General features: G+C 44.3%; 1 protein-coding gene across 1 annotated transcript; it reads right to left on the bottom strand.

Moving 5' to 3' along the window:
* Positions 1 to 12,451: 12,451 nt before the first annotated feature.
* Positions 12,452 to 19,020, bottom strand: CBLN4 (cerebellin 4 precursor). Its single transcript, XM_053958579.1, has 3 exons — positions 18,748 to 19,020; positions 17,286 to 17,402; positions 12,452 to 14,877 (listed from the first exon to the last, which is right to left on the bottom strand). The coding sequence occupies exons 1-3, from the start codon at positions 19,012 to 19,014 to the stop codon at positions 14,680 to 14,682; spliced, it is 582 nt and encodes a 193-aa protein (XP_053814554.1). The 5' UTR covers positions 19,015 to 19,020; the 3' UTR covers positions 12,452 to 14,679.
* Positions 19,021 to 19,190: the final 170 nt, after the last annotated feature.

The raw sequence follows: 19,190 nt of genomic DNA, 5'->3' as shown, positions 1-19,190 counted from the left end.
ACCAGTTTTGGTTGTGAAAGCAAAGAAGCCTAATCCCTCACGGAATGCAATAAGCATCATAAAATGGATTGGTTTGCCAGTAAAGCACCCTTTGGTTGGATGCTGCTTTTTTGCATCTTTGTGATATGAATTTCTGTCTTTCAGCTCTGAAGAAAGATGATTTAGTTCTCTCTCTCTCTCTCTTTCTCCTGCACACTCTCCATTAGCACCACCCCAATCCCTCACATCCCATTAGAGGCTCGTGTTATTAATTTTATTTATAATTAAGCAGTGATGCAGTCATGTGCTGTTGCTTTTGAAGGATATTCTCAGCTATTTTGGAGACTTTAAGCAGGGTGCATGAAGGTTAATTACCTGATGATTTACAGTATAAAACACCCTTGCAGGCACTTTGATCTCCACTAATCGTGGCACTGAACAAAGTAAACAAGAGTTTGCTTACATTCCAGCAATGTGACCATGGAAAAATGGAATTTATGATGGAATTATGGAATTTATGATGTCCTTCCTTTCTCCTTGGCTTCAGTGGCTTGTGGGCAGGGAATGACCCAGAGGAGTGGAGTCTCTCCATATTCCTTTTATAATGATTTTCCTCTCTTAACACAATTCAGATGTCAAATGTAGAGCAGCTGACTTTTATTGCATTCTAGGATATCAAACATTGTGCTGTGGAGGCAGTAAATACAAACAGGGCTTGATGTGATGGAACAATGACTCTGAGGGGCTCAGGACAAAGTGGAAGGACAGGAAGCCAAAAACATGAACTGAAAGTCAGAGGAACTCCTGAGCAGTGAGATCTTGCTTTTCCTATTGCTCTGATCTTTATAAGTGTTAAGTTTTCTTTTATAGTTCTTTTGAAAGTTTTAAAGTTCTTTTAAAAGTTTTCTATACCTTCTAATGTTTACATATTTCTCCTGGAGTTCTCACTCACTGTTCATGTAAATAATGATTGTTTTGCATTCTTCTGTGTGGGAGGAGAGAATTGATGCAGGTGAACCCAGTGGGAAGAATTGCTGATGTGTGACTCCAGCTCAGAAGGATGAATGATTTCTTTGTTATAACTGTGCTATAATACATTAATATACTATTTAAAGGAGACACTAAAACTACAAACCTACTTGTTCTGACTGCCAAATCTAACTCCTCACAACTCGTGCCCCTCTCTGAGAGCCCAGCCACAGGTGGGTTGGAATGGATTGGATTGGATTGGGTTGGATTGGATTGAATTGGATTGGATTGGATTGGATTGGATTGGATTGGATTGGATTGGATTGGATTGAATTGGATTGGGTTGGATTGGATTGGGTTGGATTGGGTTGGATTGGATTGGGTTGGATTGGGTTGGATTGGATTGGATTGGGTTGGATTGGGTTGGATTGGATTGGATTGGATTGGATTGGATTGGGTTGGATTGGATTGGATTGGGTTGGATTGGGTTGGATTGGATTGGGTTGGATTGGATTGGGTTGGATTGGATTGGATTGGGTTGGATTGGATTGGGTTGGATTGGATTGGGTTGGATTGGATTGGATTGGGTTGGATTGGGTTGGATTGGATTGGATTGGATTGGGTTGGATTGGGTTGGATTGGATTGGATTGGGTTGGATTGGGTTGGATTGGATTGGATTGGATTGGATTGGATTGGATTGGGTTGGATTGGATTGGGTTGGATTGGATTGGATTGGATTGGGTTGGATTGGGTTGGGTTGGGTTGGGTTGGATTGGATTGGATTGGATTGGATTGGATTGGATTGGGTTGGGTTGGATTGGGTTGGATTGGATTGGATTGGATTGGATTGCGTTGGATTGGATTGGATTGGATTGGATTGGATTGGGTTGGATTGGGTTGGATTGGATTGGATTGGATTGGCCACCAGGCCCAAACAATCCTCACCAGAATCCAACCAAGCAATCCCCCCAGGTAAACAATTCTCCAAACACATTCCACACGGGGAAAACAAGGAGCAGAAACAGAAATTGTTTTCTCTTTCCTCTGTGCTGCTCTATGAAAAATCCTGAAAGAAAGAAGAATGTGCCTGTGACAGTGGGGCTAAAGCTGATAGGTCAAGAAACACTTACAGTGTATTGTAATTAAGAAATAATTAGTTTTGGATTGTGATGTTGTGAATTATAACACCTGTATTGTCTCACCCTTCTCATGAGACTGAAAATGGAATAAAAGTTTTCAAAACACCTCTCAGCTGCCCCATCTCTGGGTCAGGAAAGGCTTTAATCCCACCCAGGAGACACCAGCCTGAGAGCACAGAGAGGATGAAAAGATCAGCCTTGGACATTTCCTGCTGCACGTGGCCAAATGCTTCACCTCCCTTTTTCTTCTCCTTCTCCTTGCACTTCTGAATCCATTCAGAAATTTCCCATCAAAGCTTTCTCAAAAGTTTCACTCCCGAATGAAGCAGCCATTCTTCCCCCAGCTGGATTCCAGCCGAATAATTTGAAATAAAAACTTGGGGCCTTTCAATTTCTCACAGAGGAAAATGGGACTTATTTGGGGAATAGATTCCCCTCATCACTACCATTGTCCAACATTTCTTAAATTCTTTTAAAGAAAGTTATAACAAAGTGGAAAAGGGAGAGTGTAAAGATATTTTTTCTCATTTTTGGCTTCTTTTATTGCAGAAAAACCTTGGTGGAAAGCAAAAAAGGGATGAGGAACTTGGACTGGCTCTAAAGGTATTCTTACTTATTAATATTTTTAAATACTCTCAATTAAAACACTTAGCAGATTGTAGAAAGACAGGTTTGGAGGTTTTTGAAACTTTCTTGCTTTCGACCTTTTCCTCCAACATTTTCAAGGGAAAGACTCAGAAAAGTGAGGCCAGGAGGAGCCCTGAGTTGTTCTGAGTTGTTTAATGGTATTTTACTTAAATCAACATCAATCAGCAAAAATCATCCAGAATTTTTATAGGCTGGCTGGACAGTGAAGAAACCTTTGGTGTAACATAAAGTCAAGCTTTCACTACTAAGGATCAAAACCTACTCATCCCTGAGGATTCATTTTAGCCAAAAATTGTGAAACAAAGGCTGATTTATTGAGAGGAGACCTTGACAAACCAGCAGTCACTTCATCTTTGAAATGCTGCTGTAGCATCCAGTGTGGAACTGGGCAATCTTTGTACTTAAAGGGAAATCAATAGCACTGATTCCACAAAATAAAAGCTGCTCCATATGAAACTATTACAAAATCTGGCTGTTGGGGAAAAAAAAAAATACAGAGTTTTTAAATCAAACTGCTCAAAATCAGGGTGAGTTTCTTACAGCCAGGTGAAAATGCACAATGTGCAGCAGGAATTACACATTTGATCAGAATAAACATGCCAGGAGTTTGGGAAAGCTTATTTTATCCTTGTTTTTTTTTTTTTTTTTTTTTATTTTTCGGATGCAAACACCCCCTGCAGCAAGGCAATTTGCTGGGGGATTTTATTTAAGTGTAACATTTTCATGGATGGTTTTTTTTCCCCCCTCTTCCACAAGATGCTCACAGCAGTCAATGAAATCCGTGTCAAAATCCTAATCCCAGCCAAAGATCCAGTTTAGGACCATTCTGGAAGGCACAGCCCTCAGGTTTAGCTCTGTGTGTCTTCCAGCATCCCTCCCACCCCACACCTTTCCCAGGGGAAGGAAATTCAGCTGGGCCAGGATTGCTGCCAGAGCTAAAGGGATATTTTTCAGTTTCAGCAGCACCATTCTGCCCTAGGACTGAATTTCTGGTTTAATAGTTTGATCAGTCTCATATAAATCCACGTTGGGTAATTAAACTGGCATCCAGATCACCCATGGAAATGTACAGTGCTATATTTAAAGGCACAGAATAAAGTAAATTATGACTTAGGCTGCCACAAACCAAAATTTTCTATGCAAAGCAGCTGCTCCTGAATTTCTTTAAGGAGGTTCTTTGTTAAAGCCACAGAGTTCCTTAGAAGGAAAAAACAACCTGTCTGTCAGAGATACTTCAATTATCTTTATTTTACACTGGTTTTCTTCTGGAAATAATAGTGGAGAAGGTGCCCAGGATGCTTTTATCTGAAGCAATAAACCTCCAGGATGTTCAAGTGTCATTAATTGCATTGCTTCAAAGTAAGGGCTTCTAGCAGAATATACAAGCCTTGACATTTTTGTTATGCATAAACTCGATTAGGCTTATGCCAGAATTAAGCAGCAGGATTATATTTTCATTCCATTCTTAAATTCTCATTAAAACTAAAATAAGGGAAGCCTCCAACAAAAGCTACACTTGAGCAAAAAGTGATGACACATTCCAAGACTGAGGGATGTGAGGATTGAGATCATCGTGCCATAAATACATTTTCTTTCACGTTTGCCAGTTGTTAATTGACACTTAAAAAAGACATTTTAAATGCTCCAGAAGCAAGCCAGGGATGGCAAAGAAATACCAGCACAGCCTTCTTTTCCAACACAGTTAAATCAGCTCCATTTGCTGTGGGTTATAAAGCAATAAATGTCCTTAGGGCCGGACTGGTCCCAGCCCAGCAGAGCCCAGGGGGGTTTCAGGGAGTTTCACCCCAAAACCTCCTCTGGGGCTCAGGGAGGATGGGACAGCCCCACGGGAGGGTCCTGCAGCACAACCCACACCAGGGGCTGCTCTGCCAGATGTTGCTGCTTCATCAAACACAATAAATCGGGTGATTTTAACCCAAATGGAAACAGGGAACAGAATCCTGAAGACCTGAGGGTGAAAAGAGGGAGGAGACAGGAGGGGATTCAGCATTTAACTGAACAAATGACTTGCAGAGGGCTCAGATTTCCAGCCTCTCTGGCTGGTGTTTGTCAGTACTGAAGATTTTTTATTTTTCAGTGGCTGAAGATCCTGAGCAATCTGGATTCCACCAGGGACTCTTGGAGAAACAACTCTGAGCTGCTCCTGACACAGGCTTTTAGTAGCTTGCCCTGAAATGTTATTTTCCTACTTTTATTCTTTATTTTGGCCTGTTTAGATCCGGGCTGCAGGCAGAGGATGATGCAGCACTGGGATTTCTGTTAGCACTGGGACATTGCTCCTAATCTTCCTGCTCACATCACACAGCACTGACTTTTCCTGTCACACGTGGTCTCCCTGTGCTCAGGATCCAGAGGAGGGAGGCTTTAGTAAATAGGGCCAATTTTTTACAAAGTAAAAATGTCACATTATCACATTTATTTATTTATTTATTTATTTATTTATTTATCACATTTATCACATTTTATTATTCATATAAATAAATATAAATAAATGTGCCATAAATATATATATATATAAAAGTAAATAGATATGATAATGTGATCTATGTATTATCTATTATTTAGCTGTTGGTTTATTTTGTTTATCTGTTTATTTCAGGCTGAATTGTCTGTGCCTGCACTTGGCATCCAGAAAGCCCTGGCAGGAGGCGGTGAGAGGAACTTCAGGAAAGCTCAGTGGTTAATCTGGCGTAACTTTGTTAATCAGGACTAATTGTGCCCCCCTGCTTTGGTTGGAGAATGGACAATTCACAATCAGTTTCCTTCCATCAAGGGTTTTCCAGGTCGTGGTCCCATGAGAAGGTATTTCTCCGTGGCCATGTATTTCAGGCTGTTAATTTGATTTCTGTTGTCTATAGCTTTGCAGAGTTGTAAATAGAAAATCCCAGAGTGGTTTGGGTCGGAAGGGAGCTTGAGGATGATCTCATTTCACCCCCTGCCACCTTCCACTATCCCAGCTTGCTCCAGACCCCACCCAGCCCGGCCCTGGACGCTTCCAGTGCATATTAAATATCCAGGAGCTGGAGCAAGAGTGAACCCAGCTGAAGTCCCAGCATGAAATATGCATGATTTTCTCCCTGCATTTCTGCAGAAGCAATTCCATTTTGCATTTGGATGTGACTTTTACTGGAATCTCAGGGGTGAATTAGGGCTCTGTGTGTTCAGCCCAGCTCCTCCACCCCTGGAAATCTGAAATTCAAGACTGCAGCTTAGAACTCTCTTCACACACCACTCAGCAATTTGTGTCATTTTCTGGAGGAAGTGTCCTATATCAGGTAAGAACTTTTCATTTTCAGGATTTGTTGGATCCATAGATCATCTGCTGAGTAGACCAGTTCTGGCCAGACCAATGCAATAAAGCAGATTTTTTTTTTTTTACTTTTGCATACTTGAGGGCATATTCAACAAAAAACCAAACCAGCAGCAGATGTCCTTGTCACCTCACACGCTCACTTTAACTTGCTGGATTTGCAATCCCAAACTCTCAGTCAGTTCTGCTCCAAAAATCCCCCAAATTACCTCCCCAAGGTGAGTGTGGGTATTTAGGGATTTAGGAGCATCTCAGGAAAGGTCCCCAGGTGTGGCACATCCAGGGACCAGATGCTTTGGAAAAAAAAGTCTCACTGTAGTTTTCTTGAAGACGAAAAAAGGCCTCAAGGCAAAGAAAATATAAAAACTTTGGGGACCAATCTTCCCCCTGGGTGGACAACGAGGAGTCCCCAAAACGAGGAGTCCCCAAAACAGGGGTGGGCTCACCAGCACTGCCTGAAGGACAGAGTCTGCTGCAGGTCAGCTCCTCTGGGGCTCAAGAGAAGGAAATTCTGCCCTGAGAGGGCTGGGGTCACCCCTAAAGGGCAGGGAAGTGCCCCGGATCCTGTCCTGGGGATTGCTCCTCTTCCCAGCTGGAAAGGGCTGGGATTTGGGGGGGCTAAAGCAACTTCTGCTCCCCCAGCCCCAGCTGGGATAGAGGGGGATTGTTGCAGCCCAGGACACCCCTCTGGCTGCCCTGGCTGGCTCCAGACCCTGGCAGGGGGCTCAGAGACCCTGGCACAAAGTCAAAAACACCTGTGGGTTTGATTTCAGCCCGTGGGAAAAGCTGCCAACTCTGTGTGAGGAATTACAAACCACAAGGGTTTGAGCAGTGTGGTAGTTGAATTAACACAGGGTGAAAAAGTAGAATTTTGGGGTTTTTTAGAATAGGGTTTAGGGGACAAGATGGCGGGATTTGGGCGTGTCCTGACCTTCTTCTCCTTCTCCTTGCCCTCCATGTCTTGCTGTGCTGGTGACACTTTTCTGTTGGTTTCAGGCACAGACACACTGTCCAACATCAATGACAGATATTGGCACAATATTGTAAATATAATACACATAATTTTGGGTATAAAATGTGAACAGTGCCCTGAGGGCAGACAGAATGCCATGGCCGAGCTGCTGGACAGAGCTCAGCAGGGCAGAGAGAGAAAGTTCTAGAGAAGGGAAAAGAAACAACCTTGAGAAGCCGACCCTGCACATCCAGACTCCTTCTCTGGCTGCACGGGCTGGGAAACAAAAGGACTTTTACACTTTGGGGTCATCCTGACACTGCAGACCCCAAGAGGGGGTGTGTTTGATTTCTGCCACCTTGTCACATCCCTTCCCTTGCCAAAATCCAGCAGGTTTTTACTTCCTGTTGATGAACATGGAGGTGATTCACGCTGATTTTGTCTCTGAAGGGTGGAGGCAGACCCCCCCCCCCCCACTGCTCCAGCTCAGGGACCCCCGCAGGAGGGAGGAGATTTCACCCGGGAGCAATGCCCCCGCTGCAGCCCAGCCAGAGGAGTTTGCCTGGCTGCCTGCACGTCAAACTACTTCTGAAAGCATTTCCTACCCCTGGAAAACCTCTGCTGCTGCTGCAACAAAGAATGAAGCAGATGCACAGCTCAGACGTGGAAGGGAGTGAACCCAAATCCATGGAATCACTTCAGAGTTTAGCTCTGGACGTGAGCCCCACTCTGCTGGGTCCTGTGCTGATGATGGAAAGACCCCTCAAGAGCTGACTTCCCCTTATAAATCATGACCCTGATTTTTAAAAATGTTAAGATTTCTTTTATAGTTCTTTTGAAAGTTTTAAGGTTCTCACACGCTGTTCATGTAAACAATAATTTTTTTATATTCTTCTTTGTAAAAAGAGAGAATTAATAGACTGTTAGTTTAACAGTCTATTTTTAACTAACTATTTTTAACTAACAGGGTAGTTAAAAAAGTAACAATTTCATCCTCCAATCCACTGTCACTTTTAAAATTCTGTATATTACAGAGTCAAAAATACTTTGTCACTCTTTTTCTCTCTTAAACTCACCAAACTTCTGTATCCTCATTTCGTGTCCAATAACAACAATAAATAGCTTTTGGGATCTGTTTAGAGTCTGTTTTTCCAGTGGCAGAGATCCTGGGATCCTCGGGCAGTTCTGGTTTGTCTCCCACCATTCAGGAGACTCCAGGAATGGCCACATTTCCAAGTCCATTTCAGTGGGATTTGGGTTGTCATCAGTTTATATCTCACACCAAAATTCAATCAATCATTATTCAGTTTCAGAACGTGCTAAATCGTTCAGATATTTTAAAACTCTTCTTCCTTAAGGCTTCTGAATGAAATTCTACATTTATTTAATAAAGCAGCCAGGATTTACTACCCCAGTGCTGGTAAGCACTTTTCACTCTCCTCAAGATAGATTAGAGTTGACTGTAGACTTTTTTTTTTTTTTTTTTTTTTTTTTTTTTTGCTACAGCTGCACAAGTTTACAAGTCACAATTGAATTACCAAACTGAGGAAAAGAAAGATTATTCCTGTGGGTGCAATGCAGGTTGCAGACTTGTTTTCTTTTAAAGAAGGGTTTAAAGAATTAGCAATAAATGCTATCAGCTGCAGCTAGAAAATGATGCTGACTTATTACTTTGTGGGGACCCTCCCGGGCATCATGAAAAACAAATTCCTTAACTGAACTTTCCAGAAAAAAACCCTTTTGAGCACCTTAAACTCAGATTTAAAAAGAGGGGGAAACTCAGCTTATAGTCACCCCTGGCTTGCCCCTGAAGTTGCACAACCTGCAGTGCTTAAAGAGTGATTGATTGATTGATTGATTGATTAAACAATGTGTTCCTGTTGCGATTTTGTGAATGTTATTTCAGCAAGTTTTGCAGGTGCTGTTGCACATCAGGCTTTGCTCTTTTTTCCTGCGCCTAAAAAAATAATTAAATATTGTGAGCCATCACTTTTTTTGCTCCACAAAGTGTGTTTGCTGCATTTTGTCCTGCAAACCCTCGGGTCAGTGACACTGCTCCCCTCAGGGTGAGCTCCTGACAATTCAGCAGAGTTTAGAGGTGCTCACAGTTGTGCTCTTGGCTGCTGTCATTACTGGAAACCTCATTTAAGCCACCCCCGTGTCTGAGCCGGGACTGACACCTACCAGCACAAAAAAGCCTTTTCCACCAGAGGGATGTGCAGAATATTCAATCCAGCTTCTGGAGACCCAGGGGGTTGGGCTGCAGCCCAAAGTCAGGCTTTTGAGCTCAGCACATTTGCTGTTCCTGACACTGCTCTGTGATCAGAGCTGCAAACCCTCAGAGACCTGAAGAAAAGCATCTTCTGCTCGTTCAGGGAAATAATTCCTGCACAAAACGGAGCTGACAGCTGAATCCTGCCCACTGAATCAGTGTTTGCAGCAGAATAAGCCCAGACGATCTCACTTAACCACTATTAAATTCAAGGCAACAAAGATAGATGGGCTTGGAGTTATCTCCTCCAGAAGCCTTTATTATTTTTGTAGAAATCCATTTAAACACTCCACAAAAAGTAAAACACTCGATGCTGCTGGAGAATTCATTTCTTACACAGCCCTGATGTTGCTCAGCATTCCTGTGCTTTAGGTATTCATTCTTCAAATGTTTTCATTATTTGGCTTTCTAGAAATGAGCCAGAGTTTATTTCTCTCCAAGAAATGAGGGATGAGGTGTCCTTAAAGAGATCTGTAGCTCGTGTTATCTCCTGTTCTGCCTGGAAATCTGGGTTGCCCTGAGCAGTTCCACCTGGACTCTGATTCCTGCAGCTGCTCCCTGGAATTATTTCCATTTTCCTGGCACTGAAGGTCCCTTCAGTGTCTTCCTTCAGTGCCCAGGGAGATTAATTAATTAATGAAAATAAAGAAAAAAAAAATTAAAAATTGCCCAGATTTCATAGTGTTGGGTAACTGAGCTGAGTTGGTTAATTTGTACCAAAAATTGATGAATGTTTATCAATATTTCAATAGTGATTTTAAATATTTGTGGTTGTCTGAAAGTCCACAGGGGGGCAAGGCAAGGCGAGGCAAGCAGGGGAAAGGGGAAAGGGGAAAGGGGAAAAGGGAAAGAGGAAAAGGGAAGGGGGAAAGAAAAGGGAAAGGAGAGGAAAAAGGAAAGGAGAGGAAAAAGGAAAGGAAAGGGGAAAGGAAAGGAGAGGAAAAAGGAGAGGAAAAAGGAAAAAGGAAAGGAAAAAGCACTGATTTCATCATCATTCTTCATATTAATCCCCCCTAGGGTAGGAAAGGGCTTTATTCCCCTCCCCGTTCCCAACCAGCAACAGATAAATAACTTCAGCTGAGGGTCTCAGACAATTTTCTTTTCTCAAAGGAGCCTTCTCTGTCTGGACAGCAAGAGCACAAAAAAAAAATGTTGTTGTGGCATGTGCCAGCCAATAAATTCTGTCCCTGGGCATCTTCATGTCTTTCCTTTGAGTTATCTGGGTGATGTTTTCTTTAGAAGACAAAGAGTTTGAATATTTTAAAGAGCTCTTAATATAAAGGGCACAGGGGATTGCTGAGGTAAAAGATGCTCAGCTCAGCACCCCCTCTAAAAGGAGGAGAACATCAAGGAAGAGAACATTCTTCTGTTTTCTTCAGCCTGCATTTCACAGTAATGGCTCAGCTCCTTGGTGTGATTATGACATAGAGCTCCTTGCATTTATTTCTCTGTTCTAAAACCTGCTTGTAAAACTGCTCTGTGTGCAGCTGTGCTCCTCTGGGGGCTTAAACAAAGAGTTGGCAGCTAATTGGGAAACTCTTCAGGCACCTCAAACTCTTCCACTGCATTCACCTTTCTAGGAATGGTATGTAGATCTAATATGGAAGGGGAAACTACAGCAGAATTCCATTTACTCCAGAACCATCCTTTGTATTTAAAAAATGTCCTGTCTCAGAGCAAGGATTGGTCCAGCAAACTGAACAGCACCAGGATTGGATGTGTTGGCACCTGGAATCATTTCCCAAACCCTGTCCCTGTTTTCTCAGTAGGTTGCAACACTTGCTGAGCCATAAAAAGGCCAAAGTGATTGAATTAACACTCATCAAATGTTCAGACACTGCTGGAAAATGATGTAACATAAACCACACATAAAGCTTGTTTAAAAAACGGGAATGTGTTTTCCTTCTCTATGTTTCAAAGTTGGTTTTTCCTTTTTATTTAGTGACAAAAGAGCTTGTGAAAATGTCAAAGCTTTCCAAAAATACTTTTGCCACCAAGTTCTTTTGACTAGGATTTTTTTGGGCTCTGCAGTTTTTTGGCTTGTGCAGCCCAAATTGTTCACAGCACAGAGGATTCAGCAGACCCAGATTCAGACAGAGCAGATTTCTACACTGGATGAACAGAGGCAAGCAGGGAGAGCTGGCTCTATCAACAGCATTTCCATCACTGAGGAGTGAAAGAAAGTTAAATAGAGAGGGCTTTTCCCCTCAGTTTCACAAAAAAAATACAGATAAAATATGAATAAACCAGATGAAAAAGTAACAACCTCGTTCATAAAGAAATCACTGATAATAAAATAAATCTCTTATTCTCAGAAAGTAACTTCTTTCTTTTGTCCTTACCACGTGTGGCTAAAAAGTTTTCTGGCACAATCAGCCTTTGTAAGGTGCAAAGTCCCTGCAAAGTGGTAAAGGATGGGTATGGATCTTCATCTTGTGCAGCAGGGGGAGGATTGTGCCCTCCCCAAAATCAATGAGTCTGCTGGAACTGCAGAGGCTCAGAAAGTCAGCTCTAACCTTCACAGAGCAGCTCAATGCAGGGCTGAAGTTCTTTGAAAACAATCAAACCTGGAATCATAAATACCCTTTAAAAAGAGAAGTGCCTCCTGAGCTTCTCAACAGGAAAATGCTGTGGCAGGACACGGCAAGGCAGAAGGAAAAGGAATTTTATTTTCCAGCCTGGCTCATGCTCTCTCTTCTGGGAGCAGCTCCTGCTGGCACAGCTGAGGTGGGGCAGCACAATAAAAATGAGGGCAAGGTCTGGTAGCTCAAATTGTGCCTAAACCCCACAGTTTGTTCTTATTTAAATGTTCAAGTGTGACCTGCCTGTCCCCAGAGGCCACCTCCGTGTGATCACAGCAGCTCCACTTAAGCCTTTCCTTCAACCAGCAAAAGAATTAATTGGCAATTCTGGTTTTAGAAGCTTTTCCATCAGAATGTATCCCTTCAGTGAATAATTCCCCAGTCTCTCCAGCTCAAGTTGAAATAAGCACTAATGACTCTGAAGAAATCAGAAATGTTTGGCTGAGGGGCAATCAAAGCAATATTGAGATAGCTCAGGATTATTGCTGGGTGCTAAAGCAGCCTGTAAAGCTCATGTGTTCACAAATTAAAGAAGTTAGATACATTTGATCATTCAGAAATTATACTGATGCCTTTAATGCCATTTTTCTTCTGTCTCAGCAGCAACATTTCTTTTACATTACAGATAGATCCATGGGCAAGGGGAGATGGCAGATTTAACCAACTTTATACAAAACACCGATGCTCCCGTCTGAAATAAACTCTTAGGACAAGTAACCTCTTTATAACATCATGCAAACTATGATCTGCAATTCCAGGTGGTTTAGAGATACATATATTTATATACACACATTTTGGGGTACAGCAGGAACACATTTTGATTGGTCATCACAACTTTTGAATGCTTTTCAGCAGCGTGAATCGTTCACCTCCTTGCCAGCTCCTTCCACTTCTTCCCCAGCTGCAGTGGTCAGTACAGGAACAAAATTGTGTGCAAAAAAATCACCTCCTATCTGACTTACAGGAGTGCAAAGTACCCACCAATCCTCCTGAAACAGCCCAAAATCTCCTGTGTGGCGGCTGAGGAAAAATCAGGAATTTGGGCACCAAGCTGTGCCACCAATTCCCTGATATTTCCAGGGGATCACCAAGCAGCCATGAGTGAGATTTCCAACCCGTGAAATACCAGCAGGACACACTGCACTCGGCCAGCAAGGGAAGGAATTGGAAACAGATCCCAAAAGCAGCAAATCCCAGCCCAAAGTGGCTTCCAGGGAAGCTCCCAGGTTGCTGCAGATGCTTTCACCCACAAACATTTTCAAGTACACAGAAGTTTTTTAATTTAGAACCACACCCTTCATGATATGCAAGGCACAAAGATCCATCAATTCAGTGTATTTGGGGCACGAGGGATGAAGGTTTCGTTAGCAGCTCATGGGAAAATCATTTTATGGAATCTTCATTCTGATGGCACTGGAGTTTGATGCTGATGGCTGAACCTAAAGCAGAGGTTTCTTCCAAAATCCTTTGGAATCAATGTGATTCTTAACGCCGACTTCAGTGAGGCCAGGATTTCTGCCTAAATTCTATTTTTAAATAAAATGCATAGGTTATTCCTAGATCACTCTGATTACCTCCAGGATTCTGCCAGACTAACTCGTGGCAGTTTTTCTGCCTCCCGGGATATTTTCTGTGAATCCCAAAAGCTTCCATTTTGCATATAATAATAATATCCAATGTAAAAAATAGTATGAAGCGACTCCCAAAATCCAAATGTCAAAAATGCAGCTAACATGTGTTAACCTTTATTGTGGAACAATGAGATAACAAATAAGTTTATGAATTCACATGACCTGTACACAAAGCTGGGAAGCTTTTGTACCAAGTTAGGTATCAGTTATTTGCCTTTCATATTTGCTAAACAAACAATCTAAAATTTTATACACCTGTGGAGTTAAGGCAAAACCTGATAAGACCTTTAACACAACAGAAGGGTTGGAAAATACACAGAAATACAAACAAGGGGGATCTCATCTCCAGCTGACAAAGTGGTTGTGTCTAAGGAAGGAATCCCTCAGGAGTTGAATAAAGCAGTAATTAGCAATCAAGTTAATTAAAATTGAAGAACAAGTGTGAGGTGTCCTGCAGGGCAAAGCTGTTGAGCAAAGCTGTGCCTGCATGACTACCTTGAACCCTGAATGGTTAGAATCTGCTTTTCCTTTTAGGAATCAGCACCTGGAAAAGAGGAGCCCCTTCCACATCCAACCAAAACTCATCCACACCCCCTCAGATTTCCCAAGCTGGACTTGGTTGTGACTGAGCTTAAATGTTTGGGTGAACCATCCAACACACAACAGGCAGAGGAGAGCTCAAGTCAGCCACTTAGCAACAAGAATGACCTCTCTAGGACAATGGGATGGATGGTGGCACTGCAGGCCCAGGACAGGAACATGACCAATATATCAATACACAGCTCTTTGGCAGCAACACACTAACTCTTGCTTGAAGTCTGAACTCAAACTCTCCTACACGAAAGACTCGGTGCCAGTCTTTTCACAGTTAAAGAAAATCCACTTCTTCCCCGAATCCAGGAAGTGAAATTGGAATAAATCTTGCAGGCAGCTTTAGACTGAAACCTTAAGCATTGATATTTATTGTCTGCTTTAGTCTCAGGCCAAAGATGTCATATTTGGACACGCAGAATTCTGTGGAACTTCTGAGTAGTTCAGATGGGGCCAAAATCCATGGAGAGAATCCAAAATCACCCATGAGAAAGCAAAAAAAGAACCATCACTCCCATGATGACAAAACGATCTTCATGGAACAGAGGCGAGGATGAGTCCACAACGTCACGGGAAAATTGACTTTACAGGGGGAAGACCAGGAAGCCAGAGAATGTCGAGTACTGCCACCCACCAACCAGATTTCCTTTCTCCAGCTTCAGGTAAACCTTGTCCTCCTTGTCCAGGTAGAGCAGGACCCCGTTGGTGGCGGCTTCACGGGTGACGTCCTTGTCCCCAGCAAAAGCAGAGATCACTGGCTTCCCATTCAGCATCAAATTCACCTGCAAGAGAGCCCCTGAGAAGCTCTAATTGACTGCAAAACATCAAGAACTGCCCCTGGATATTAACCACAGTGCAAGGGCCCAATCTTCAGTGCTTTTTGGGTTGTTGTAAACTAATAATGACATTTATCTGGCACAAGCACGTGGATGTTCATGAGCTGGACCTGCAGCTGAGCGAGGCATCACCTCAGTTGGCACAACTTTGCCTGTCTCAAGGGTTATTTAGTCCCACAGGAAAAATAAATATATATTTTCAAGAAATTTGGGCGCCCAGAGATGCTACACGAGGTGTCAGGAGCACCACAGTGGGCTGGGAGCTTACGCTTCACTGGGAACAAAATGTTTGTCCCTCTCAGTACTGATGGCAGCTTAGCTCTGAAGTTTAGAACAGATTTTTAGCTTTATAAACTGGCCCCATTTTTTCTATAAAACACTTCTGAAGCCAGCACAGCCTCTGCTCTGAAAGCAGCATCTGTAAATAAAGATGGGCAGGGCCTGGGGGAATGGGCATTTTTCATTTCCCCCATGGCAAGTGATCAGCTTTGCTGTTTTTCCTTTCTAAGCAGCTCTAATGCAGTCACAGGGGGTGAATTATGGGATGCTTACCCACATCCACTGTGCTGGCCTTGCATATGGTCCCATTAATTTTAATGGGAGTCACCACAGAATAAATTAGTGCTCAGCAGAAGTCAGGGCAGCAGAGGCTGGTGTTTATTTGGGATTCACCTGTCTGGGAAATCCACTTAATCAGGTGTCACCAGGGAACCAATTGCAGTTTAATGATATTTAATGGCTCTAACAGATGTTGTGGGGGCAGAGCAACATCGCTTGTGTGGGGAGCCTGCAGGTGATTTAGTGGGGCTGGATGTGGCTGAGACTCAAACCAGTTTGATCCACTGCAACGGCTTCTGGTTTTCCTCCCTGTTTAGCTCGCAGGAAAAGGGCATCAGGGCTTTACTCACTGGGTTTCTCACTCTTTCTGTTCCATCAGGTTCCCCTGGAATCATCTGACCAAGGAATTTAATCACACCAGAAGGCACATGACAGGTTTGCAGTCTCACACTGGCTGCTCTAAAGCGGGGCCAAGCAAACCCATCCATCACTCCAGAATCTCTTATCCATGAAAGATTTCGTGCCATGAGCTACAGGCTGGAACATCCCCGGCCACGAGCCCGACTCCCAGGTTTGAGCTCCTGGTTTGTGAAATTCCAGAGTCTGAGCTGGACTTCCAGAAGCCACAGCTTGGCATCTTTCTTGGCAATGGGCATTTTAAATGCACTGAAGGGGCTGACACAGTTATTCAACCTTCAGCATGCCAGAGAGTGAAAAGAACACCTTTTGAGCACATTAAACAGATTAAAATCTCATTGTAGAGAGTTTTGTGAGGTCAATGTTTCATTTAAGGCTTTCTCATTGATCTGATTGGAATTAGGATTTTCCACTGAACACTGAAGGGGAATTTCCCCAGAGATGGGGTCGTGGCTTTCACCACCTCCACTTCTCCCAGCACCCCAGAGCAGCCACAGAGCAATGTCTGATCACTGCTCCTGCAGAAATCCATCCCAGCTCAGCCTGCCAGAACTCAAACCACATCCAGGAGCAGGAGGGAGCAGGGAAGAGCATCAGACACTTCAACAGACCTGGAGGAGCTGGATGTTCCTCCAGCTCTGGAAGCCAGGAGGTGTCACAGCAACTGCGTGACCTGGCAGGGAGATTAAGGAATTACTTCAAGGAATTTGCTGTTGGCTCAGCAAGGGGATCTTCAGGAATTTAAAGGCTTTTCCCTCTTGTATTTAATTAGGCAGCTCTGTTGCTATTAAACTACAGGAGGAAGTGCAGAATTACCCCTTTTCTCTAATATATCACACACCTTTTATACATTGTATGGTGAAAAAGGAAGTTTAAATTGCTGTAAAGGTTCCCTAGAAGACATTGCTATAGGGATATAACCAACCTTGGTCCTCAGCACACTGAGGGCACAACCAGGTACCTGGCACCAGATGCCAGGGCACAAATTGTTCCAAAACCACTCAAGTCTGGTACCCAGAACTCCTGTGTTCCACACTGTGAGTTTAACCCGGAGCAAAACACGACTCTTCAACAGCATTTAAGTGAAATTCAGAGCTCTCTTTTACTCTTGGATCACTCATTCTATGGAATGCCTTATGTCAGCCAGACATTCATGGCATGGAAGTGAAGTTGTGGTGATTTATCTGAGGTGGGCATCCTGCCTTATTTCTGTTCATTTTAAATTAATGGACTCTACTGCTAAGAAATCAACACCACAGGTTGCTGTAAATGAAACTATTTTTCCTTAAAATCATATTAAATGCTCCCATGCTCAGTCAATATGCTATCCTAAATAAACCATTTAAATAAAGATTTTATAACCATACGCGTCAACATACCTGAATTGTTTGACTCTGGTAGACTTTAATTACGTGAAAATTGAAACTGTAAATTCCTTTCCGTGGCGATACAAAGACAGACTCCAACGTGAAAAAATTGCCCACGTTTACAAGGATCTACAAACAGAAAAAATATAGCATGGGGATTACTACAGGTAGTGAGTGCTAAAGAAAAATACAGATTATTTACTTTAGAAACTATTTGCCCATGGAAAATTTAATTTGCCTCTAAGCTGGTTTATTAATTTTCTCTTTATTACTTTGGAATAACTCATTAAATGGGTATTTAGTTGTATTTGTAGGACAACTTTACTACAAATAAACTAAGATGGGAATTATTTCTTTCTTTGCTACTGCACCATACCCTCAAGTCCTTTCTTCCATACATGTTTTAAAAGAGGCATTTTTGTCCATCATTCCCCAAAATGACATGAAAACACCAATGCTGGGAGTGGCACATGGATTTTGGCTGAAGAGCAGTGGCCGAGCCAACGCTGCCTTCCCAAAGAGCCAGGTGTGAGCCAGGACTGCGGGAACAACAGGAGTCACTCCCAGTGCTCAGCCAGGCTGAGTCCTGGAGCACCTGGCACACCCCAGAAAACCTGGCTGGGAGCCTTCAGCTGTTTTTACCAGCACTAATAATCATTTTACCAGCACTAATAATCATTTGGGTTTAATTAAACAGAGAGAAGTGACAGAGAGGAACGTACGAGATGAGTGCATCACCCATATGCTACATATCCTCTGTAATGACTGCGTTTTGCTCTCTTACCACCCAATTAATGCTTTATTTTTAATTGATATTGCCAGGCACAGCCCTTGGAAGCTTCCAGGACTGCCCATGGAGTTTTGGGGTCATTTGCAGTGCCAGCCCTAAGCTGTGCGGCACATCTGGCCCCAGCTGCCACCACAATTGACTGCTCACCACGGCGGGGTGTAGGAGCGAGAAGAACCATCAGTCTCAATGACTTTGGGCTCGCCCCAGGACGGGAGCTGGGATTAAAACGTGCGTCGGTATCTGCCCGTTAATATCGGTGCTGAGCTGAGCGGAGCTGGACCGTCAATTGTGCCGGGAAAGTTAAAGGGTTTTCCCTCAGAATTCGCTCCTCTTCCTCTCTCAAAAGCTGCCCAAACCGCCTAAACCCCACACAGGCTGCGCTGAGCTCCCCCTGTCCCCGACCCCCTCGGGGCGATGTCACCGCGCTGGTGCCACCGAGCGCTGCCCCGCCGGCACCTCCCGGGCTCGGTCCCCGCTGCTCCGCGGGTGCGGAGGGGCCGGTGCCGCTCCCGGGGGGCAAACGGGGAACCTCTGCAGCCCCCAGGCTCAGCTCGCCCGGCCCGGCCGCTCTCCTCGGGGCGGATTCCCAGCTCTCGGCCGGGATGCCGGGAAGGGGCGAGGCGGCACCTGTTGATGCGCGGGGGATGCGCGCCCAGCCCGCGGAGCCCGGGGCGCGGCGCTCACCTGGTCGAAGTAGATGATGCGCGTCTTGTTGCTCATCTCGGAGGGCTCGTGGTTGGTGCTCCGCACGGCCGAGAAGGCCACCTTGGAGTTGGCCGCCCGCACGGAGATGCCCAGCGGCGAGGAGGACGAGCCCTTGGCGTCGGGCGCCGGGTTGGAGTCGCAGACCACCAGGCACTTGCCCTCCAGCACGATGGGCTCCGTGTCGTTCTGCGCGGTGGCGACGCGGCCGCCCAGCGCCAGGGCCAGCAGCAGCAGCCGCCAGCCCATGGTCCGCACCCGCGGCCGCTCCGCGCCCCGCTCCGGCCACCGCGGGAGCCTCCGCGCCCCGCCGGCTCCGCGCCCCGCCGGCTCCGCGCCCCGCCGGCTCCGCTCTCCTCGGCTCCTCCCGCCGCCACCACTTTGTGCCGTCTTCTTTCTGTCTTTTTTTCTTTTTTTCTTTTTTT

Source organism: Vidua chalybeata, chromosome 17, assembly GCF_026979565.1.
Source record: "Vidua chalybeata isolate OUT-0048 chromosome 17, bVidCha1 merged haplotype, whole genome shotgun sequence".
In the NCBI taxonomy this organism is placed as follows: domain Eukaryota; kingdom Metazoa; phylum Chordata; class Aves; order Passeriformes; family Viduidae; genus Vidua; species Vidua chalybeata.
Note: the sequence above shows the minus strand (reverse complement) of the source record. Positions and strands in the feature narration are given on the sequence as shown.